This window comes from Juglans regia, chromosome 15 (assembly GCF_001411555.2).
Source record: "Juglans regia cultivar Chandler chromosome 15, Walnut 2.0, whole genome shotgun sequence".
NCBI lineage: Eukaryota > Viridiplantae > Streptophyta > Magnoliopsida > Fagales > Juglandaceae > Juglans > Juglans regia.
Genome location: NC_049915.1, coordinates 17,443,527 through 17,467,335, shown reverse-complemented (window position 1 = coordinate 17,467,335; position 23,809 = coordinate 17,443,527). Strand labels below are relative to the sequence as shown.

General features: G+C 38.7%; 1 protein-coding gene across 2 annotated transcripts in view; it reads right to left on the bottom strand.

Annotated features, from left to right (window-relative positions):
• LOC108993123 (probable serine/threonine protein kinase IREH1) overlaps positions 1 to 23,497 on the bottom strand; it is a 28,411-nt gene extending 4,914 nt beyond the window's left edge. Inside the window, exons 1-9 of one of the 2 annotated variants that reach the window (XM_018967888.2) lie at positions 22,612 to 23,497; positions 12,005 to 12,069; positions 11,705 to 11,884; positions 10,238 to 11,617; positions 3,896 to 4,068; positions 3,456 to 3,702; positions 3,163 to 3,255; positions 2,941 to 3,081; positions 2,730 to 2,822 (exon numbers count right to left, since the gene is read on the bottom strand). In XM_018967888.2, the coding sequence (XP_018823433.1) occupies positions 2,730 to 2,822; positions 2,941 to 3,081; positions 3,163 to 3,255; positions 3,456 to 3,702; positions 3,896 to 4,068; positions 10,238 to 11,617; positions 11,705 to 11,884; positions 12,005 to 12,069; positions 22,612 to 23,305 (3,066 nt within the window). In that variant the 5' untranslated portion in view covers positions 23,306 to 23,497. The remainder of the gene's footprint in view (positions 1 to 2,729; positions 2,823 to 2,940; positions 3,082 to 3,162; positions 3,256 to 3,455; positions 3,703 to 3,895; positions 4,069 to 10,237; positions 11,618 to 11,704; positions 11,885 to 12,004; positions 12,070 to 22,611) is intronic. The other variant, XM_018967887.2, reaches the window with a different exon arrangement.
• Positions 23,498 to 23,809: the final 312 nt, after the last annotated feature.

Here is a 23,809-nt window from a genome sequence, read left to right as displayed (position 1 = left end):
TCTAACATCAGAGAATGGGAAAAAAATCACCGTTGATTGAGGCCATCAAGGTAGAATTGAAAATTCAGCTAGGGAAACAATTTGCCAACCAACTTTTTGATAGTAAAACAACATATTTTCTTTGGAATAAATTGCCAGTATATATTAAAATGTGACATCTTCTCAGGATATATATTCCCCACAATCAAAAATTGATCATTGACTGAAAGGCTTTCTGTTTTTGAGCAATTTTGAGAATTAACTAGCATTTATTGCTGTGATTTCTAAATATTTTTTATATAGGTTTTTGTTATTTTTTTTTTTGGAAACTTGAGGATAAGTTATTTTCAGTTTATAACTTAGATAAGCAGCTCATCAGAGTGAAGCCTAACGGTCAAAGAGAGGGCCTGGGATGACCTGTAAACTTAGATATCTCGGGTTCTATTGCACACTAGAAGTTCCTCTAGATTACCTGATATATAGTTCTGGCACGTGGGATGACGTATCCGAGGTTTACAACTCAGGGGCAGGTTTGAAGGGCCCTGCCTTGATATTGATAAGGTTCCAAATCAATTAAAAAAACAAGATGAAAAAAATGAAAGGTGACCAGAATTTGTTTTGAGGTTCTGATCCAAACCATGAGAGGATTGTTTCACAAGGGTTCAATTGAGAAACCCGTTACTATCTATTTTGATGATCCAAATTTGTTACCATTTTCTTTTCTTTTTGTACTTCTCTTTTTGTGGGAAATGTGTTTGTACATTATTTTTTTATTTAAAATTTTCATTTAAAAAGATTTAAAGTTGTTTTTAGAAAATACAGTGCCACCCTGGAGGGATGGCCCTCATGAGTGGCCACAAAAATGCCACCAGAGGGTAGCCCAGCCACCCCATGGGTGGCCTTATGGTGAGGAATTTTTTCTAAGGTTCTGTTTATTTAGTAAGAATTTAATTGAAGTGAACAAATGTTTGAAGGAGTAGAATGATTGTGATAAGACGATTTGGTATGTAGTATGTTTGGGAGTGAAGACATTTTAAGAGAGAAAAATTTTTATCATCTCAGATTGAGACTCTTTTTTGTGTACCCAAACATGGGTATGTCAAAATGAAATTTGGCACGTGATCCCACTATGCTTAGGATAAAAATTAAAAATTGAATAAAATATTGTTAGAATATATTTTTTTAATATTATTTTTGTTTTGGGATTTGAAAAAGTTGAATTGTTTATTTTACTTTGTGTGTAAATTTGAGAAAGTTGTAATGATGAGATGAAATGAGTTGAGATGAACTATGAAAACAAATGAGGCCCAAATGGCAGGTTAGGGGCCTCAGATGAGACACAAAATTCTCATCTGATCTCATTTCATATTTCCTATCTTATTCCCAGACATAATTCAAATATAAAATTTTCAAACTAATTATTCCAACTTTTTCAAACTTTCAAATAAAAAATAAAAGACAATTCCAACTTTTTCAAATTCCCAAACAAAAATAATATTCTAAACTATATTATTACAATATTTTAACTTTATAATAGTTTTTATTCAATTTTTTCTCTCTCCTTTTCCGAGACCCAAAAAATACTCAACTCAAATAATCTCACTACTATTCACAAGTTATCTTACTACTATTCACAAAATTCTCATCTCATCTCACTCCCCACAAAATTCTGCATGATGGCTCACCACAACCGCTTTACTACCTTCGTCAATTTTATGCACTCCTTGATTTCCTCATATACCCTAAATGGGTGTTTTCTCTTGTAAACTTTTTTTCTTTTATCGGTAAAATGGAGGAAAAGAAGAACTAGTTAAACTTCATGTGTATTCAGATTGCTTCCCGTCGTGCTTTTTAATAAATTGCATTCATTGATTAAAAAAAACTGAGAATTGGTTTCGAGAATTATGGTTGTAGGAAACAAAATTTTAAAAAGAAAAAGGTATCATTCAGTTGGAACAATAGGGTATGGAAAAGAAACTTTGCTGAATACCTGAATAATAACTTACTAGCTGCCATTGCTCTAAAAAACCAAACACTACAACTAATGAATAGTTAGGAAAATTTTCAAAGCTACATAAATGTGCCACCTTAATAAAGAGGGTGAAACATAGGCAATAAAGCAATTCAATAGTGCTTAAAAGATTCATGTTTGGTATGATATTCTAATGTTTCCTTTTTCTTCCTCTATTTCCTCATCTCACTTCCCATTCTTCTAAAAACATTTCAACTGGTTTTTTCCATATGATGTATACATTATACAAATAATATAAATTCTACCGAATTCATAAAAAAAAAAGATCGACACTGCCATGGTTGGCAACAGTAGTCTGGTTGGGTATGCGTTAATGGGTTCTAGATATCTTGCCCACTGCCAAGTAACTATTGAGTTATAAACGTTTACGATTAAATGCACTGTGTACTAAATGAGTAGCCATAACCAACCATAACATGCTGCAGCTGTTTTCTTTTTTCTTGTTGAACTTCTCTCTCTCTCTCTCTTAAATGAAGCTGAAAAGAAGCAAAATAATATTTTATTTTTTCTAGTGATCAATATTTTATCCCTTACTACCTATATTAAGGGGAACCAACAAATCTGTCATGCATCTGCTGCTCATACCAGCCAATCTATTTATTTATTTCATATAACTAAACTTACGAGAGATAAACAGCCAATCTATTTATACTGAAATCAAAAGACTATAAACATAAAAAAAACAATGAAGATCAAAGAAAGTTAAAGATATAGTTACCTTAATATGGCCATCATGTGCAATTAAAAGATTATCAGGCTTCAAATCACGATGGACTACGCGGAGAGAATGTAAATATTCCAAAGCAAGCACCTGCACCACTCACCCCCCAAAAAAAAGAAAAAAAAAACGAAGAAAGGTCCACAGATATTATAATTGCACAGTAACATAGGAACAATCACATTTCAGAACAAAAAACATATATACTTACAACTTCTGCTATATAGACGCGAGCAACATCCTCATCTAAGCAGCCCAAATTTCTCAATAACGAATATAAATCTCCTCCATTCAGATACTCCATCACGAGATACAAATTTTCACGACATGTAAAAGAATAGAAGAAGCGAACCTGATAATGACCCATTTACACATAACAAATTTAAAATTTTCAACCAAGAGGGAAAATGCTAAGCTAGCTAGACCTGCTCACCACAAAAGGATTGCGAACAGAAATTAAAATATCACGTTCTGCTAATATACTTTCAACGGCATTCTTCCGGATCATATCTGCCTTTTTAAGAACCTGTTGCAAATTGAACATGAATCACATGCAGTTTTAAACTAAGATCCTTCACAGCTCAGTGACAACATACAAGCATAGCAAGATAATGTGATAAGGAGGGTGTCCATGGAGAACAAAACAAAATACAAATAGGTGAAAGAGGATACCACAATAAAACCTTTCTTCAAAAGAAATCACAGAAGCAACATCATTAGTGGTACCTTTATCGCAAATAGGTCCCCTGTTGTTCTCTTTTTAGCCAAGAAAACCCGTCCGAATGCTCCACGACTGATAGGTTTTATAATCTCAAAGTCATCTATGGAGGTACGGTCCTTAGACGAATGTGTAGGGCTTGTTCTCAGACTACGGACCACATCATCCTCCAAAGGAGCATCTTCATCAATTATGGTACTGGTTATATCAATTTTTTCATCATCCACCATCTCACAGAGCTGCAAATACTTCTCCCTAGAAAATAAAAATTCATTACATGTTATGATATCCAAAATGGTCACATTAAAACCAATGAGAAGTCATGGGGATGGAGGCTTCAACAAAAGAAAATGCAAAATGAACTTTTCTCAGGAGCCGTTCATTAAAAATCTAAGGCCCTCTCGGTTTTCGTTTGAAATATTCAAGAACTTAGCAGCTAAATACTCACCGAATCAACTTCTCAATGCGTGTCCCGAATGTCTCGACTGTAAGTGCATCAAATTTCCTGCGCTCAATAACAATTCTCAAGTCTTCAAGACAAGACAGTAGATATGGCATAGAGCGATCATCATCCAAAGGTGTATTTGCTACACATCGTGCAATATCGGCAAGTTCATTCATCTGCATCACCCATAAGGAAATTCAACTTGAAAACATAAAAATGAACACAATAAACATATTCAAATAAATGACAAGTGGAAAGTACTATAAATTGCACCAGGTACAGCATCAATTTCCAGTCTCATTAAATTTGTTGTGACACAGAGAATGTAAGATGGAAAGAGATAAGACATATCACAGAGGGATGATGAATTTGTGACAGCCAAATTTGTTGGGCGTCTATACTGCAAATCAGTAGGGAATTAAAAATCTGACACTTGCATTTCCTATCAAAAAAACTGAAACTTGCATGAGAAGGGATACGCACATAAACAGAGATACTGGAAAAAATCATGGTGATAATGATGGTAAGTAGTAATTTTTATTGTTATTGTGATGGCTATGGAAATCTTTTTTTTTTTTCTAAGTATGATTGTTATAGATATCAGATTTGGCTGAATACCTCTTTGAGGTGCTTTTTCCTTTGATAATAGAAAGTATATTGAAGGAAATAATATCATTGTAATAAATGTAGTCTCAACTCTACACTCTTAGAAAAAAATTACCACTTTTAGGTAGTTTGAGGTGATTACCAAAGGAAAATGAGTCTAGGGCGTGATTGCAAAATGAGTGATATTTTGGGGGGTTTTGTGTATCTTCCCTCAAGAAATAATAATCATGTGTCTAACTTGTTTAGATGTATGGGGACCAATTCATGTCGATTCAAAAAAATTTCACATTAAAGTTAATTGTCATTTCATTCAAGACAAGAAACTTGGTGGAGATATTCCTACACCATTTGTGTAGAGTCTAGGGACCAGTTAGCTTATAGGTTCAACAGACTTTGTGGCATCATTTAGAATTTATCTGTTCCAAGCTGTACTTATTATATAAGCTCCAGCTTGAGAGGGAGTGTAATGGAAGTATATTGAGGGGAGGAATATATTGGAATAAATACAATTTCAACTCAGCACTTGATATGATAGAATATTAACAGGGAGGAGGGACCATCTTCTCACCTTTGTCTAAAATCCCTACTGGTACTTGCAAACTGCCTAGGGGAGGTATTGGGGAAGATCATTACAAAACCCCAAAATACATTTGTAAGGGGTAGGCAAATTCTGGACTTAGTTCTCATAGCCAATGAATGCCTAGATAGTAGACTAAAATCGGGCAATCCGGGAATCCTATGTAAGTTGGATATGGAGAAGACCTATGATCATATTAACTAGGAGTTCCTACTTTACTTGCTTGGGAGGTGTGATTTGGAAAAAGATGGTGCTCATAGATCAGATGGTGCATATTAATGGTGAAGTTTTCAATTTTGGTGAATGGTAGTCCAATTGGCTTCTTTAACAGCTCCTAAGGCCTAAGACAATGGGATCCTTTGTCCCCACTCCTCTTTGTCATTGTTATGGAGGTGCTTAGCAAAATGATCTCGGCTTTTGTCAACAGCGGCTTTTTGGCTGGATTCTCGGTTGGTGACCCCAATAGGGGTACTCTTAGGCCCCGTTTGGATTGAGAAACCATCTCAACTCATCTCATTTCATCTTATCATTACAATTTTATCAAATTTCCACACAAAATACAATAAACAATTCAACTTTTTCAAATCCTAATTCAAATTTTTTTTTCTTATAAATAAAAATATTATATATATATATATTAATAGGAGTAACCAAGTACACTGGATGTATACAAGAAAATCTCTAACCCATACCAGAGAGCTCCTATTGCCCCAAAAGCCTGCGAAAAACTACCCAACATACATCAAGCCCAAGATAGAATAAATCACACCTCCCCAACCCCAACCCCATGCTTCCCGTAGCCCAACCTTCACCCGAAAAAATTCAACTTTTACAAATTTCAAAATAATAATAATATTAAAAAATAATATTCTAATAATATTTTATTCAACTTTTATCTAAAATCATCTCATCTTATTTCATTATCCAAATGGGAGCTTAACATTTCTCACTTGTTTGCAAATGATATACTGATATTTTGTGAGATAGAACAAAACCAAATTCGGGCACTAAAGGCACTTCTACTCTGTTTTGAAACGACATCGGGTTTGAAAGTGAACTTTGACAAATCAGAGTTGGTGCCAGTGGGTAATGTTCACAACATCCAGCAGCTGGTTAACACTCTTGGATGTAAGGTTTCCTCTCTTCCCATGAATTACCTTGGTCTTCTATTGGGGCTGCCTCAAGGGTTAAATCAATTTGGGATACAGCGATTGAGAAGACTGAACGTAGATTGGCAGGTTGGAGGAGATTGTACTTGTTGAAAGGTGGCAAGATCACCTCAATCAAAAGTACTCTATCTAATTTACCAACGTATTTCTTATTTTTATTCCCAATTCCAGCAAGTGAGGGGACCCGAATTAAGAAACTTCATCTTGATTTCCTTTGGAGTGGTATGGGGGATGACTTCAAATTCCATCTAATCAAGTGGGATGCTTCCCAATCTCTTCTAGTGGGTTGGGAATTAGAAATCTGAGGATTTTCAATCAAGGCTTTACTTGGGAAATAGTTGTGGCAATATAATATGGAATTGAAACCCTTATGGAAGTCGGTGATTGATTGCGAATCTAAAGGTTTGTTTTTTTTTTTTTTTTTGGGGGGGGGGGGGTGTGTGCACTATAGAGGTAAGTGGGGCTTAAGGAGTGAGAATCTGAAAGCACATTAGACGTGAGTGGGGGGGTTTTTACTTGTCATACTAGACTCATGTTGGGAGATGGCTCTAGAATAAAATTTGGAGTGACCTATGGTATGGAAATAATGCCCTAAAGAACTCATTCCTTTCAATTTTCCGAGTTGCATGTGAGAAAGAAGCTTTAGTGGCTGATTTTATGGTGATATCTGGTGATGAAGTCCAATGGAACATTAACTTCAATAGGGCAGCCCAAACTTGGAAAGTTGGCAGCTTTGAGGACTTTTTTAGTCTTTTGGTACTCCATGAGACCAAGCACTCAAAGAGCTAACCGTTGTGGTGGGTACTCGGAGGTAAAAGTACATTCTTGGTTCGCGCTTTCTATAAGTCTCTCACACAGTCGCAAAACAATTAGTTTCCATGGAGAAGGATTTGGTGAAATAAGACACCTGCTTAGATAGCTTCTCTAGGTAAGATCTTGATGATGGATAACTTATAGAAGCACATGGTGATCATAGTAGATTGGTGCTACATGTGCAAGAAAAGTGATGCTTATGGCAGGAGGGAAATAAACGGACGTTTGAAGACAAGGAGAACTCATTACAACAACTTAGATCTCTTTTTGTTAGAACTTTATTTCTATGGGCCATAATTGTAGATTTTAATGGCCTCGATTTTCGTGACTTTCTTGTTTCCATTTCTTCTTCCTAGATATGTGTTACCTCTTGTATACCATCTTATATACTTGGGCTATGTCTATTCTTATTAATACAATCGTTTACTTATTAAAAAAAAAGGTTTATCATTTTGTTCAAATGGTCTATGTTATTTACGTTAGTATTATAATTTTACATAATGACATTTACAATGTTGTATGTAGGTATCATCTAGTGACAAGTGTAAACATTGAGATTATCATCACACTAAACTTATAGAAACCCATAAATTAAGTTTGAATCCAGTCACCTTGTAGAAAAACTGAAGTAACCATTTTTCATAAGAACAAAAAGCACTATTACACACTAAGGGTAACAAAAATAAGATAATACTTTCTTATCAGGATCAACTAGGGGTATAATCAGTCCGGGAGGAGTCACGGACTGAAAATTTTGGTCCACCCTTTTTCCAAACCTGACCGGACTGATTACATCTAGGGACCGGACCAGCTATTGGTCTGGTCAGTCTGATTCGGTCCATATGAGTTAGGAACATTTTTTTTCTCGTTTCTTTTTTGGCAAATAAATTAATATAAAAATTAATTAAATTAGTAAACTTAAAATTAAGTGAGCTCTTTAATGTAAATTATGTAACTAACTCATTAAAAAAATAATTAATTATAATTATATTTATAATGTTAATAGTTACTTAGTACTTTAATATTCAGAATGACCTATATGAAAATTCTAATATTTTATATAATGAATATTAAATAATTTAATTGTCTATAGATTTTCATGCTTAATTGCAACTTACGTATCTTAAAATAAATTATCTAATTACTTTAATTAGGTGTAAATAGTAGAGTATGTATCTACATTTTTTTTATAGATAAAAATATTATGTATATTAATAACAATAGGAGTAACCAAGTACACTGGACGTATACAAGAAAACACATAGCCCATATTAGAGAGCCCCTAATGACCAATAAGCCCGTGAAAATTAGAAATTTATTCAAAAAACACCAAGCCCGAATGAGAATAGAACACACCTCACCAACTCCAACCCCTTGTTTCCCATAAGACTAATACTCCACCCGAAACTCCCTCTACGAGGACGGCTTCATGATGCCCTCTTTGGCCCCATTTGGATAGTGAAAGTATTTCATCTCATCTCATCTCATCATTACAACTTTCTCAAATTTTCACACAATATAATAAATAATTCAACTTTTTCAAATCTCAAAACAATAATAATATTAAAAAATAATATTCTAAAAATATTTTATTTAACTTTCATCTAAAATGATCTCATCTCATCTCACTATCCAAACCACACCTTAGTCTTCCCTCGACTTGAACTACCTCCCTTAGCATCGTAATTGATTGCCCAAGAAAGACGCTTTTAACTCCCTACTTTTCTTAAATCTTGATTTGGTTTCTAGTGAATGGCTCGCCTCAATCACAATGAGTAGTGCTTTAAATTGGTCTTTACATCCTTCATATGAAATCCCCACACAATGTTGAATCTGGTAAACTTATGCAAAACCCAATCTGATGGTGAATCCACTATATTGTTTATTGGAGGAAGAGAAATCAGGGGAACAACATTACCCCCAAACACAGTTCCCAACTGCACTCTCGACCCTAAACATTCCTCCTCACAAGGCAATAACAACAAACCCATAATTTCCTCCCCACCATATCCTGCATTCAAATCCCGAACCTCTTCAACAACTATATTGTTGTTATCCATCGTTGCGGTCACCATTAAAGGTTCCTTCACCTCCGGCATAGGTGTCGTCATTCTATCGACAAGAACATTGCTTGTAGGTGCTCCATCCCCCGAAGACCCTTTCTATGCCACTTTGTTAGACCCTACTACTCCCTTAGGAGAAATATAATAGGTAGGGGAAGCACTATCTTCTGTTACCCCATTTTTATCTTCTGAAAGAGGTTCGTCTGCTTCTTTCAAAACACCCCATTATGTGTATCTACATATAATAACATATATCATATGATATATTAGTTAATTGATGTCATATATTATTTTATATTTTATATGGTCAATGGTAATAGATTAGATAAAAATTACATAATTAATTTATATAACTACTATATAAAATAATATATTATATATATATAAAATATTTAAAAAATTTATATGTAAATATTTTAGTCCGGTCCGGTCTAAAAAAGCCACACCTTGGGACCAAACCGAAAACCGAATTTCTCAGACACCATGGACCGAGACCAACCAACTTGATTTTCGGTCCGGTCCGGTCTTGTCGGTGTTTTCGGTCCGGACCAAAAATCTTTCACCCCTAGGATCAGCACCACTTGAGTAGTCCTAAAGCACCTTTAGCAGATTTAACAAAGAGCATTGTCAATATGATATGTTCCTTAATTAATCTAATTGGATTACTTTCTCCTATTGAAAGTGATATCCAACAAAGTAGACAATTTAAGTTTGAAAACTCAAACTGATACTACAATGAGATATATATTTTTTTTTAATTTCTAGCTTGGTAACTAAGGCATCATTTGTTTTCACAACTCATCTCATTTAATCATTGCAATTTTCTCAAATTCCTACAAAATCAAATAAATAATTCAATTTTTTCAAATTCCAAAACAAAAATAATATTAAAAAATATATTCTAACAATATTTTATTCAACTTTCATCTCAACTCATCTTATCTCATCTGTGAAAACAAATGAGGCCTAACTTACACATCTGGCAGCACTTGAACTCACAACCTCAGCCACCACCTCATACAATTTAATTGGCATTATAGTCACATATATGTTTATTTATTGTCATAAGTGGTGCTGCAACTCCCCATCAGAGAACTAAAGAAGACAAAGGAAGTACCTGTGGAACATCATCGTGCTCCGAGTAGGCACCCTTTCCTGCCAAGAGCAAGTCAATCTGACTGCTCCTTGGTGTCAATAATGGAGACCGGGGAGTCATACTGCCAGCAGATGACGTTGTCATTCCTTGATCGGATTTTGGACCAAAGCGAGTTTTACATGTCATGGAAGGTAAACCTTTCAAATCATCCATAAACACTGAATTATCAGCTTCCAGAAAACAATCAAGCATGTCCTCTGAGCCTCTTCGAGACCAATCACTGAGTTTTGGAGAAAGAATATCAGATTCTTCTGTCACACTCGAATTTGATACTTTTGCAACATCTGGACTTTCCACTACATGTTGAACATCCTTCTGAGCAAATGATTCTGTCATTTTCTCAAGAGCTTCAGAAATACTGACAAGACGCTCGTTGACACGTAGACCTTTCTGATCAAATCGATCAGCAATAGCACAAATTCTTGAATGACCTTCCACGTTTAAAGTGGGGACCTCCTCCTCACAAATGCGACATATAATTGAAGTTTCATCAGATATATGCTGCTGATCTCCCCCGTAACCCCAAGAAATTCTGTGTTGGTGCTTGGTGGAATGTTCTTGGGAATCTTTTGCAGGAGGAAGTTCAGGAGGCTTAGCTACAGCCAAATCTGTGTCAGAAGTGGCTCTCCTGCTATTTACCTTCCTCAATGTTTCAACCTTACTCTCATGCTGCTCCTTCAACAGAACAGTATGTTTCATGTTTTTCCCTGGTGGAGATGGGAGTTTCTTCCAAGAAGCCATCTTATCCCTGACTAAGGGAGACTCCAAGTTTTTTAAAGCGTCATCTACAGGAGGTGAGAGAAAATTTCCTGGTTGAATAACATGGTCTCTTTTCCAATCCAAGCTATGCTGCTCCTGACTGTAAGATTTCCTAGCTGAAGCTGTGTTTGAGGCCTTTGCAGCACTAGAACTTTTGGACTCCCTTCCCATGCCGGGAGGAATTCGTTTTTCTGCAGAATTCGGGATTGTAGGTTGACGAAGCTGGAAAACATGTTCATCCTCAGCCAAGCTCTCTTTATGGAACTGCAACAATCTGGTACACCTTGTAAGAATGAAAAGCATTCTGGTATGAAGCTGCTTCAGCATGCCTGGCAGAAGTTCTTGACGCCTATCATCCAATTCCTGAACTATGCCTTCACACTGAAGCCAAAACTCCCCAGGAGATGTCATATCACAACTCCGAGCCAAAACCAGCAAGTCCTCAATAGTTTCCTGCCACTCAGGATGACTATCTGCATTTTTTTCAAGAATTCCGATCAGATCTGCTGCAAAAACAGCCAAATCAGAGTTCACTTCTTCTTTTGCTTTGTCAAATTTTGCACGTATGACAACCAATATTTCCTGCATGAAACAGCAAGGAAATTGAGAACAAATGAAACTTCTAAACACATTTATTGTCTGCAAGGCGATGTGATAAAACTCAAGTACCTCCAAGTTGTTTAAGCCTCGAGACTTCCAAAATGGGAAAGGCCTGACGCCTTTGGAGTTTAGTTCATGAGAAAAACTTTTAATATCAGTAGGCTTCTTTCTAGGTGCACTTGTGAGACGTAGTATAGCTTGAAAACGGGGAGACTCAGACTCCTTTGGGTTGTCACAATCATATGCAGTCTAGAAATGACAACTCAAGTCATCAACTACATTTAAAAGGTAAGTAACGGAAAAATAAATAAAACCACTAAGTCAGATATAAGTGCATGGTTATCATCAATTAAATCTTTTCACAGCTACCTCTGTTGTACAAACATCTGAGCTTCTTAAGCCTCCAGAGTGACCCCACGATGATCCATATCGTCCTGCAAGGTGATTCAAAGCATCAAAAGCAGTTAAGTGTACACACAACACAACAAGAGAGGGAAGATTTGGGAAGCAGAGATCAAAATGCCCAAGAAATTTGTAGCGATTGCACTAGACACATCATATATTATCACAACCTGACAACTGTAAACAAACTCAGGAGGGTGAATTAGACGTTAGGGATCTGCCTGAAGTAGTTAAAGCTCTACATTGTAGAGTTGGCAAGAGAGTCACCGAGAATGGTAGATTCTCTCTCATCTTGGCCTGTTTTCATGACTCAAAACTACTTGAGAAATGTCACTTCCATCGACAATTTTGTTTCAAAGTCCCTTCAGTCACCCATTGGAAATCCATTTGTAAGTTTTTACCTACCACTCAGCAAGACAATCAATGGAATGTTCGATTTGGTTCTATCAGCTTCGGGCTTGATAATTTGGCTGGGAACGGCTCTTTATTTAGAAAGGAACCTTCTAAAAAAATTTCTCAAAAGGTAGATAATGGGACTACTGGTCTGTTGCTTTGACTTTTCCTTTTTTCCAATTAGTGTGATGAAAGAAAGCAAAGTTACTCAGCTTCTTGTTTTCCAGTTGTTTCTTCTCATATATTCTTAAAGGATGTGCTATTGAATTTTGGTCTGAGACTTCCTCAACTTTCCATTCTCGGTGATCATGATCATATACTTGTTAATGAAGTTTCCAAGTTTCAACTTAAACTCATGGTGGACAGGATTCTCAGGTTTGGAACCATACCAACGATGGTTCCTTCAGCACTAAATTTGCATGGAATCTCTTAAGAGTGAAGGCTCCTATATATCAGTTCTCTTCTTCTATCGGGAATGTTTTCTTGCGTCTTAAAATTTCGGTTTTCACTTGGAAACTATGAAATAATGGCATCCCTGTTGATGAGAGAATCCAACAATATGATGTTCCTTTTGTTTTTTTTTTTTTTGATCGGTAAACAAAATTTTATTGATCAAAAGTGATACAAAGGATGCCCAAGTATACGGGACATATACATGAGCAAATTTAAGTCTAGTTTAGGGATACAAGGAAATCGTGAAAAGACCTGCCCTGAAAATCAATTACAATTGACCAATGGAGTAAAGTATTAAAAAACAAAGTTCTAAGCTCTTCCATTGATCTCTCTTGATCTTCAAAGCATCTTGTGTTCCGCTCCCCCCAAATGCACCACCATAGACAAATAGGTAGCATCTTCCATATGGAGGCAATTTGAGAGTTGCCCCTAATACCTCTCCAAGAGGCTAAAAACTCACTTACTTTTTCTGGCATCACCCATGCTAACCCCACCCGTGCTAGGACCTCGGACCATAAGGACCTGACAATCTCACAATGTAGTAAGAGATGGTCTACGGACTCACCACTCTTCTTACACATATAACACCAATTCATAACTATGATGCCGCGTTTCCTCAGGTTATCTATGGTAAGAATCTTTCCCCACGTGGCAGTCCATACAAAAAAAGCTGCCTTTAGAGGTGCCTTCGTCTTCCAGATGCTCTTCCATGGGAATGGGACTGAGTTGTGCACATGTAAGGAATGATAAAACGAGCGGGCCGTGAAAACTCCTTTCTTAGAGGGACGCCAATATAACTTGTCTTCTCCTTCCCTCGACATCCGAGTGGAGTACACAAGGTCAAAGAAGGCCGAAATGTCATCCATCTCCCAATCTTGTGCATTTCTATTGAAAGTAAGGTTCCATTGGAATGAGCCATTTGTAAAGCTAAGTAGATCGGCAATGGATGCATCTTTCCGTCTTGCTAAGCTGTAGACTCCTGGATATACATCCTTGAGTGCCCGATCACCACACCATAAGTCATGCCAAAATTTTATCTTAACACCGTTGCCGACTTTGAAGCAAGTGTGTGCTGCATAGATGTCCCATCCTCTTCTGATATGTTTCCAAAGCCCTACTCCGTGGGGGCCACTCACCTCATTGGAACACCACCCTCCCCATGATTCCCCGTGCTTCAAGGCAATGACGGTTCGCCAGAAGGCCTCCCGTTCATGGTGGTATCTCCATAACCATTTGCCAAGCAAAGCTTGGTTAAAAGCTCTCAAGTTCCGTATACCTAGACCTCCTTCCTTAATGGGGGTACAAATTGTAGCCCATTTCACCAAGTGATATTTAAACTCTTCCTTGATCCCTCCCCACAAGAAATCACGTTGAATTTTCTCCATACGATGAGCCACCTTGGCGGGAAGTGGAAATAGTGAAAGGAAGTATGTTGGTAAGTTAGAAAGAGTACTTTTTATGAGAGTTAACCGGCCCCCTTTAGATAAGTACATCCTCTTCCAACCAGCTAGTTTCCTTTCCATTTTTTCTATTATTTCATCCCAAATAGCTATCGATTTGAATGCTGCCCCCAACGGAAGACCGAGATATTTCATAGGTAACTGAGATATCTTGCACTCCAGGATGGACGCCAGACTTTCCACATTGGTTACATGTCCCACTGGCACTATCTCTGATTTAGCCAAATTCACCTTCAAACCTGACACCGCTTCAAAGCATAATAGAAGAGCTCTTACAGCTCGAATTTGCTCATGTCTGGCTTCACAAAATATTAGAGTATCGTCAGCAAACAATAAGTGGGAAATGTTAAGTGAACCTGAACTTGTCTCTCCTACTGAGAATCCTGATATGAACCCTCCCTCTACTGCCCCTCCAATCATCTTGCTGAACGCTTCCATCACAAAAACAAATAGAAGGGGAGAAAGGGGGTCTCCTTGTCGCAAACCTCGTGAGCTTTTAAAAAAACCTTTGGACATCCCATTCACCAATACTGAAAAGCATGCTGTGGAAATACAATGAAGGATCCAAGAACACCATTTAGAACCAAAGCCACATCTCTCCAACATATAAATCAAGAAACTCCAGTTGACGTGATCATAAGCTTTCTCCATGTCTAACTTGCAAAGGATTCCAGGCTCTCCGGTTTTAACTCGATTATCCAAACATTCATTGGCTATCAGTACCGAATCAAGGATTTGCCTACCTTGAACAAATGCGTTTTGAGGCTTCGAAATTAATCTTTCCATCACCTTACTCAGTCTGTTTGCCAATACTTTAGAAAGAATTTTGTACATACCACTCACCAAACTAATGGGGCGGAAATCTTTCACTTCTTCCACGCCTGGCTTTTTGGGAATAAGAACTAAGAGAGTAGCATTAAGACTTTTCTCGAACCGCCCGCTTCCATGAAATTCCTGAAAAACCCCCATGATATCATCTTTAAGCACATCCCAACATGTCTGAAAAAAGGCCATGGAAAAACCATCCGGACCTGGAGCTTTATCACCCGCCATACCCTTGATCACCGACCGGATCTCTACCTCGTCAAAAGGCCTTTCAAGTCGTTCCGCTACCTGTGGGTCAAGAACATCAAAGGCCATCCCATCAAGTCTCGGCCTCCACTCAAATTGTTCCGAAAGCAATGTATCATAAAACTGAACAATGTGGTTTGAGATCTCGGAATGGTTGGATGAGACCACCCCGTCTATCAATAAGGTATCTATCGCATTGTTCCGCCTATGTGAATTGGCCACTTGGTGAAAGAACTTGGTGCTTCTATCCCCTTCCTTCATCCATAACACCCGTGATTTCTGACGCCATGATATTTCTTCCAATAGCAATGTCCGCAACCACTTGGGATTTGCGGGCCCGCTCGATTTCAGAGAAAATCCTCACCTCTTCCACACCTTCCAAAGCCTTAAGCTCCTCCATTAGTACCGATTTCTGGCTTTCCACATTACCGAACTCTTGTGTATTCCACTCCTTTAAGTCTTTTTTCAACGACTTTAATTTGCAAGCCATCCTGTAACTAGCAGTTCCATGGAAATAGTAAGAAGACCACCATTGTCTTATTCTGTCCAGAAACCCCTCTGACTTCAACCACATGTTCTCAAATTTGAAGTGTCTTGGACCACTTCTAATGCCCCTACAATTCAACAGAATAGGAAAATGATCTGAACACAACCTGGGTAGTCTCTTCTGAATAAGCTCCGGGTAGTGTGCCTCCCAATCCGTTGAAATTAAAAATCTGTCTATCCTTGACCAAGATGGAAGATCTCGGTTGTTAGACCAAGTGAAGGAACCGCATGCAAGAGGTAAATCTTGTAAATTCTGCTCAGAAATGAAGTTAGAAAAATCTACCATAGGTTGGTTGTAGCCCACACCACCCGATCTCTCACTCGGAAAACGGGTTACATTAAAATCACCTCCAATACACCAAGGTAAGTCCCAAAAACTGCTAATACCAGCCAACTCATCCCAAAGTAAGCTTCGAGACCGATCAAGATTAGGCCCATAAACGCCTGCAAAAGCCCACTGATAGCCATCGATGACATTCATAAACGAACATGCCACCACATAATCCCCCATGAAATTTTCCTTATTTTCCACCACTCTTTTGTCCCACATAACTAATATACCCCCGGATGCTCCAATGGACGGTAAGTAATGCCATCCCACTTGCACACAGCTCCACAAGCTCCTAGTGATGCGAAGAGAAATAACTTCCAACTTAGTTTCTTGTAGGCAAACAATGTCTACTTTCCAACTTCGGAGGAGGGATCTAATATGTAGCCTTTTATTCACTTCATTGATCTCTCTCACATTCCAAGACATTATTTTAGGCTTCATTAACGGAAGAAGCGTCCCTCCCTTTTGTTCTATCTCTGCCCGAAACACCCTCCTTATTATCATAGTTAATGGAGCGTTGCAACCGTTTCAGCTCTCTTTCTTTTTTAACCGCTGACTTCGTTACTGTGGATCTACCCGCTTCCATGGCTATTAGAAGGGCCATGAATTGGTCTTCATACCCAACACAGGAGATTCCCACCCAACCATGAAGCTCCTTTACTTTTTTTAGTACCCAATCTGATGCCTGAGGTGCTATTAGCGGTGGGAGCATCTGTAAGGGTGATGGGCTTCCCAAATTTTCTTCCTCACTACCCACGGAGTCCATAACCAGAGCCAAGCAGTTAGTACCCATCTCCTGTCCATCTACAAAGTCTCCTCCCGCCAATGGTGTGACCATTTTCTCCACTTCCGGCCCCAAAAACCCTTCGTCTGACCCACCCATAGCCTCCTCCATATCAATTGACACTATCTGTGTCTGTATAGAAGGCAAGGGTTCGCCCACTGTCGACCCTTTTTGTCCCGAGATTTCTCCTTCCTCTAAGGTGAAACTCCCCACCTTTTCATTACTCGCAGACGTCTTCAATGGCTTCGGCGACGTTGTCTGTGCGTCGATGGTTTCCGTCGTAAAGGTCTGAGTATTGTTTGGGTCTTCGTGTTCATTCGAGGCAGCAGAGAATCCTCTTCCATGTTCCGAGAAAGCATATTCCGACGACGAGCCATCCATCGGCGTCACGGCAACTTCCCGCGGTGTCGCCCGACCCTTCACCGCCGGCGGTGGCTCGGCCCCATTCCTTGATGGGCCATCGTCCTCCATCAGGGAACGGGGGCTTCTCTTCCTCCAGAAGGCTCCAACGCTCTGTTGGGCCTTAGTGGGCTGAGGCCCATCGCAGCCCAGGAGCTTAGCTTTCCCTTTGGGCTCACTCGGCTGGGCTGAGTTCATCCTCCCCTGGCCCAGATTCAGACCCTCCTTCTCATTAATCACAATGCATCGTTTTAATAATTCCACCCTATAAGTCAGCTCTCCCAGCTGCGTCTCCATCTCGCTCAGCACTTGCAGCAGATTATCTTCTTTCATCCCAGCAACTGCTCTGCCACCTCCATCCCGCAACTGTGCATTCCTCAACGAAGTGATGGGTCCTGACTTCAACAGGTCTACTTTTTCAGCACTATTCCCGTCTCTAGTCCTCACCAACTCTCTGCCCCCCTGTAAAATGTCTCTATACGAAGGAAGGTTTGAATATTGTGTCGTCATTAATGGTAACGACCTCCTTGAACCACCACTGCTGCCCTCCTTCAGCACCTCCACTAATTTTCTCCAGCCCTTTCGGTCCTTGTCACCTGGGATGAAGATGAAATTTCGACGTCCCCCCCCACCATACTCCACCAATGCCATATATTCTCCCCTGGAGTTACAACACCTTTGAGCAATGTATCCCTTGTCCCCATCCCGATAAGCAGTATAGAAACCCTTTCCTTCTAACAACAAGCACTCTTCCAATGCATTAGAGAACCAACGTACTGTCCCCAACCCCAAATTCAAATTTTTTACAACTTTCCATCCCCTCTCTGTAATGTTTACGTACCTCCCATCCCCAGCCACCTCAAACACTTTAGACTCAATACTGATGCACTTCATGGGTAACAACCTTACCGAATGATAACTATCTAATGCACCATGATACGTTAGGCTTCAGATAAAACTAAAGCCATTAACGAATCACCCCCAAACTTCAGGAAAAAGAAGATGGAACAGAGTAAAAGAAAGAGAGAGGAGCTTGTACGGAGAGAAAATTTTAGAGAGAGGCAACCAATCAAGCAAAAAAAATTCCTTTTGTTTTGAAATGTGGCCACTGCTCTCAAGGGTATTAGTATACAAAAACTCTTTCCGAAGTTCTTTTAAGAGAATTCTCTTGCTGCTGGGGTCTGGCAATTCTTCTCATCCTTTTTTGGCAATCCACACTGTCTCTGAATTCTCTTGCTGCTGGGGTCTGGCAATTCTTCTCATCTTTTTTTGGCAATCCACACTGTCTCTCTTAGCTGGAAGGATAAGCTTATTTCCAGGTTGTCTTTTTTTGCTGGATCAGATCGTGGTAGGTTTCTTGCTCAGGTCACTCCATATCTCATTGTTTAGGAATTATGGCTTGCCAGAAACACTGCCAGGTATGATGATATTACTACTCCAGATTTTATTATCTGAAAGGTCTTTAAGCGGTTGTATGAATTAAATCTCTTTCTTAAGCCTAGCTCAATTGTTGCAAAGCATACTGTTATGCTTTCGATGCTCTTCATGTTCCTTCCTTAAGCTGACAATTAGAAAGCCTGTTCTTATCAAGTGGACACCCCCTGCTCTTGTTCAAGTAAAATTTAGTTTAGATGGCACCTCCAAAGGTAATCCTGGTGCTTCTGGCTGTTAAGGAATATTATTGTTTTTATCAATAAACAATATTTTATTGATCATGAGAATAGGCAAGTGCCCAAGTATGGGATGTTAGGGAAAATCATGATCTCATTCTAGTTCCATCATTTTTAAATTTTGATGTCTCTTGGGAGTTGGCACCAATATTTTTCGCTCATGTGTCTGCTCAGAAATATGGACTTTTGCTTTGCAATCAACTGAATATACTGAACCTTGTGGTTGAAACTGATTCATTTCTTGCAGTGAATTAACTTAAAATCAGTTTGCTGGCCCCCTGGAAATATCATGATCGGTGGAAAGGTATTTGTCATTTCATTAAAAGTGTGCTTTGAGATTAGTCATGTAAATAGAGCGAGCTATGGCCATGCGGATGGCCAAGCAAATTGTGGTGCTCTGGGTTATAAATTTGTTTTCTCTTTTACTTCACAGCTTCCAAAGTTTCTAGTAGGTTGTTTTGTCCTTGATGGATCAGGTCTCCCCAGTTTTTGGCACCAGCAAGTGCTGGTTTTTCTCAAATTCACAAGTTGTTTTTCTTTGCTTGCTTAGTTTTTATGCCTTGTTGTTTTGCATAGCTCCTTTGATGTATTCATGGTTTTCCTCAACCATAAATGAGGTTTGATGAATTAAATTTTAATGTTATTTTCGAAAATACTACATTCTAACACCATTATCATTGTCATAGTTGTCTTCCATTAGTCTCCATCCCATATATCCAATCCATCATCATTCCTCTCACAAAGTCCATTTTACTATGATGAATGGGGAAGAAAAACACCTGGAAAGCACAAATAATGTAGAACTTTTCCTATTTTTTTCAATACAAGGATAAATTCCCATAGAATATATTCAGATCACATTTACATGTGAAGCATATGCAAAAAATAAATGATAACGATCCCGAGAATACATAAAAATCACATTTCATGGAATTGTTTCTTCCGATCCTGTGGCAATTAGGTATCATATTGTGCATTTCGCTCATAGAGTGAACTATTACTTTTTTTATTGAGGCCGGGTGTCTGAGACAAAGTCCTAACTAATCCCGGGGATGCACAAGCCCTTAACAAGGAATTTCCTGCAAGTGCACCTCGGGCAATTTCAAGAGAAACTTCTCCTGGTCCGATGGCCTCAAGAGTGTGAATGCAAAGTTTCAAACCCAGGACGTCTTGTTTATATGGCTCACCCCAGTGAACAACTTTAATTAGACGCCTAAGTTGGATGAACTTTCTTTTGTCTCTTGAAGAGGCCAAGGCTCTATGGCTAGACAAAACCTTTTTAGGAGAGAGAGGTGGGAAAGGTTGTGAAAGAATTTAATGGAATAAGACACAAGGATTGGATGATTATTCCATGGATTTTCTCCAAGCTTGTTGGGATGTTTAGGAGGAAGACGTGATGATGGGATTTCACAAATTTAATTCAAAAGACAACTTTGAGAAATTTCTTAATGCTTCATTTATTGCCCTTATTCCAAGATTGATGTCAAGGATTTCAAGCCTATTAGCCTAGTAGGTTAGTGTCTACAAAATTATGGCTAAAGTTTTGGCAAACAAATTGAGAGCAATGCAATCAAACATTATATCTAATTCTTTTTTTTTTATTGGTAAACATTATATCCAATTCTTAAAATGTTGTTATCAATGGAAGACAAATTCTTGACTCAATTATAATTGCCAATGCCTTGATAGTAGGTTGAGGTCAAGACCACCTAAAGTTCTTGGTAAATTGGATATCAAGAAGGCCTAGGATCATGTGAAATGAGGATTCTCCATCTATTTGTTGGAAAGATGCAGATTTTGAGAGAAATGGGGTGTTTGGATCATCTGATGCATCTGTAATAACCAAATTGTATATACAAAGGCTGCGAATAGGACCTCACATTGCTTGGTAGGAAGAAGTTCGAGACTTTTATAATAATTCAAAAAAAATTCAACCATGAAGTTGATTAGTCCTTTTGAAGTGTAGGGCTAGATGTGGCTTGGGCCTTTCTTAGGTTGTTACAAATGGTATCAAGAAGATGGAACGGCATTTGGCTGGTCGGAAGCAATTGTACCTATCAAAGGGTGGTAGAAGTATGTTGAAAAAAGAAACACACCATCAAGTTTGTATACCTAATATAGCCCCTATTTCCACTTCCTATAGGATTTTCCAATAGACTTGAGAAACTACAACGATATTTTTTATGGAGGTATGGGGAGGAACATAAGCTCCATCATGTGAAATGGTCTGAGGTGGGTTCACCTATTGCAGACGGAAAGGTTAGGAGTAAGAAACCTAATTATGCCTACGAAAGAGAGAGCCTCTTATGGGTGTTGATAGATATAAAGTACATACACCTGGGAGGCAGTTGTTATTCAAACAAGGCAAATGGGTCTTTTGGGGCCGGTCTTAGGAAGAATATTAGGAGGGGTTGGGGGTTTTTTCCCACCCCACTAGATTTTGATGGGTGACAGGTCCAAGATTTGCTTTTGGCATGATGCGTGGTGTGGAGATCAATCATTGATACACACCTTCCCCAATTTGTTCAAAATCACTAGCAATAAGGAGACTTGTGTGGCGAATCATTGTCATATGGTCTACGGCTTTACTTGATGGAGTAAGGGTGGCAATATGCGACACGACCCGTGAACCCAACACAAATAAGACACGAAATTAACAGATTTGGATTTTATATAAATGGGTTCGGGTCAAAACGAGTTGATCATTTAAGACAAGATTAATAAAGCGGTCAATAACAGAAAGAAAAAAGGAAACATTTGCATGTGAAGCATACACCAGAAAAAAATAGGAATCAGAAACTATGATGATATTAATCCACTTATCCATGTCTACTTCAAATATAACATGTTATCATAGCAGTTCTAACATCTACTTCTACATGGACCGAGCCAATGCTCATAATCAACTTCTGTTACAATTTCATATTTTCATGTTAGGCCCCAATAATGGACAGGGAGAGAATGGATAAATGGGAGAAGATGGCAGACTGCTGGGATTAACTCAATGTGTTGATTAAGAAGCCCCAAATTCAATAGTTTTAACAGCATCAGTTAAGTTAGCTGTTGGACAGGCGCTTGATTTTACAAACTGCGTGCATATAGGTCATCTTATAGACTTCTTTTAATCAACTTCTTTCTCCACCATAATTCTGAATTATTTACTAAACATAAAACGTACATGATCTTTCTTCAACTACCAAAATGCTAAATTCTCAACCTAACATGAACAAAAAAGTAACAATTTCACCAGTATATGCTGGCATGCAAAATCCTATGAAATAAAAATTTAATTGAAGAATGAAAGAACAAACAGATAACTGAACACATATGAAAAGTCAGGTCAGTCACAATTGATAATACGAACAACAATCTCAAGGTCACATTATTCACTTTGATGTACAATTGTGCATAACCAGCAATTACCGCTTCATTGTTCAAACAATTAAATAAACCAAAAGAAACTATACCTGGTTGAGAGGAAGACTCCCCATTCTGTAAACATGAGCGCGCAATCACATTTGGACTCTGGTCTTTAGACTGCCCACTCCCAGTGGACATACTGTCCGAGTTGCTCCCATTGTCAACCCAATGTTCTTGGAACCCCGGCATCCTACTCGGACCAACGGCCTCCTTCTTCCCCCCAGTTCCAGAACCCGAGCCCGAACCAGACCCGGTATCGACTTTGACGTGCCTCGATAAATTGCTGGCGCCAAGAGCGGAGCCCTTGTCACTGCTCCTAAACCCGAAGAAGCTCTCCTGCGGCAACGGTCCCGATCGCGTCTTGATCCTATTCAATCCCAGGGACGACGCTAGAATCGGAGACACCGGCGACGGAGCCTCCGCCGGTATTACCTCCTTCTTGGTCCTCGACCCGGAACCGGAACCAAGATTAGAGCCGGGCTTTGACGGGGTTTGACTTGGTGTGACAGTTTCTTTGCCTTTAGAATCTTTCTTCTGGGCTCCATCTTTAAATTGAGTTCTGGTACTGGAGGGGTTGTCTTTGGAGGAGGTGGTGGAAGCAGCGTTGGGCTTCTTCTTATCGGATCGGGAGGGTGAGTTGGAGTTGGTAGCAATGGATCGGGGGGAGTTGGAATTGGATCCGTCGGCGCTGGAGGAGTCGGATTTCTTGGAGGAGGAGAAGAACCGGCCCTTGAACACCATTTCTCGTCGAGTTCTAGAGCTCGGGGGGATCGAACTGCGCTGCTGTGGCGCAGCCCTAGCATGGGTGCAGGGCTGCTGGGACTGACATTGAAGATGAGAGAGAGAGAGAGAGAGAGAGAGAGAGGCTTGTGCTGGTAAGAAGTTTGGACTGAGAAAGACAGATAGAGGACTTTGGGATTGGGAGTTAAAACTTTCAAGAGAGAGAGCGCAATGGCGTTGAAGCAACGAACGTGGAATAGATTTCTATTTCTGGTAAAAATAGAAAAAACTTGTGACAATTTTCAACATACAAAAAATTACTAAGATTTAAAAAAATATATACATTATACAATTCTTCAAGATTTATGTTTTTAAGATTATATTATTATTATTATTATTATTATAGATATTTTATTATATTTTAAGATTGTTGAAATCGAAGCCTCCATCTTGAAGAAAAATTTTAAAGCCAAAATTATTATTTTCTATTATTTGTACCTCTACCCAAATCATTCCATTTCATTG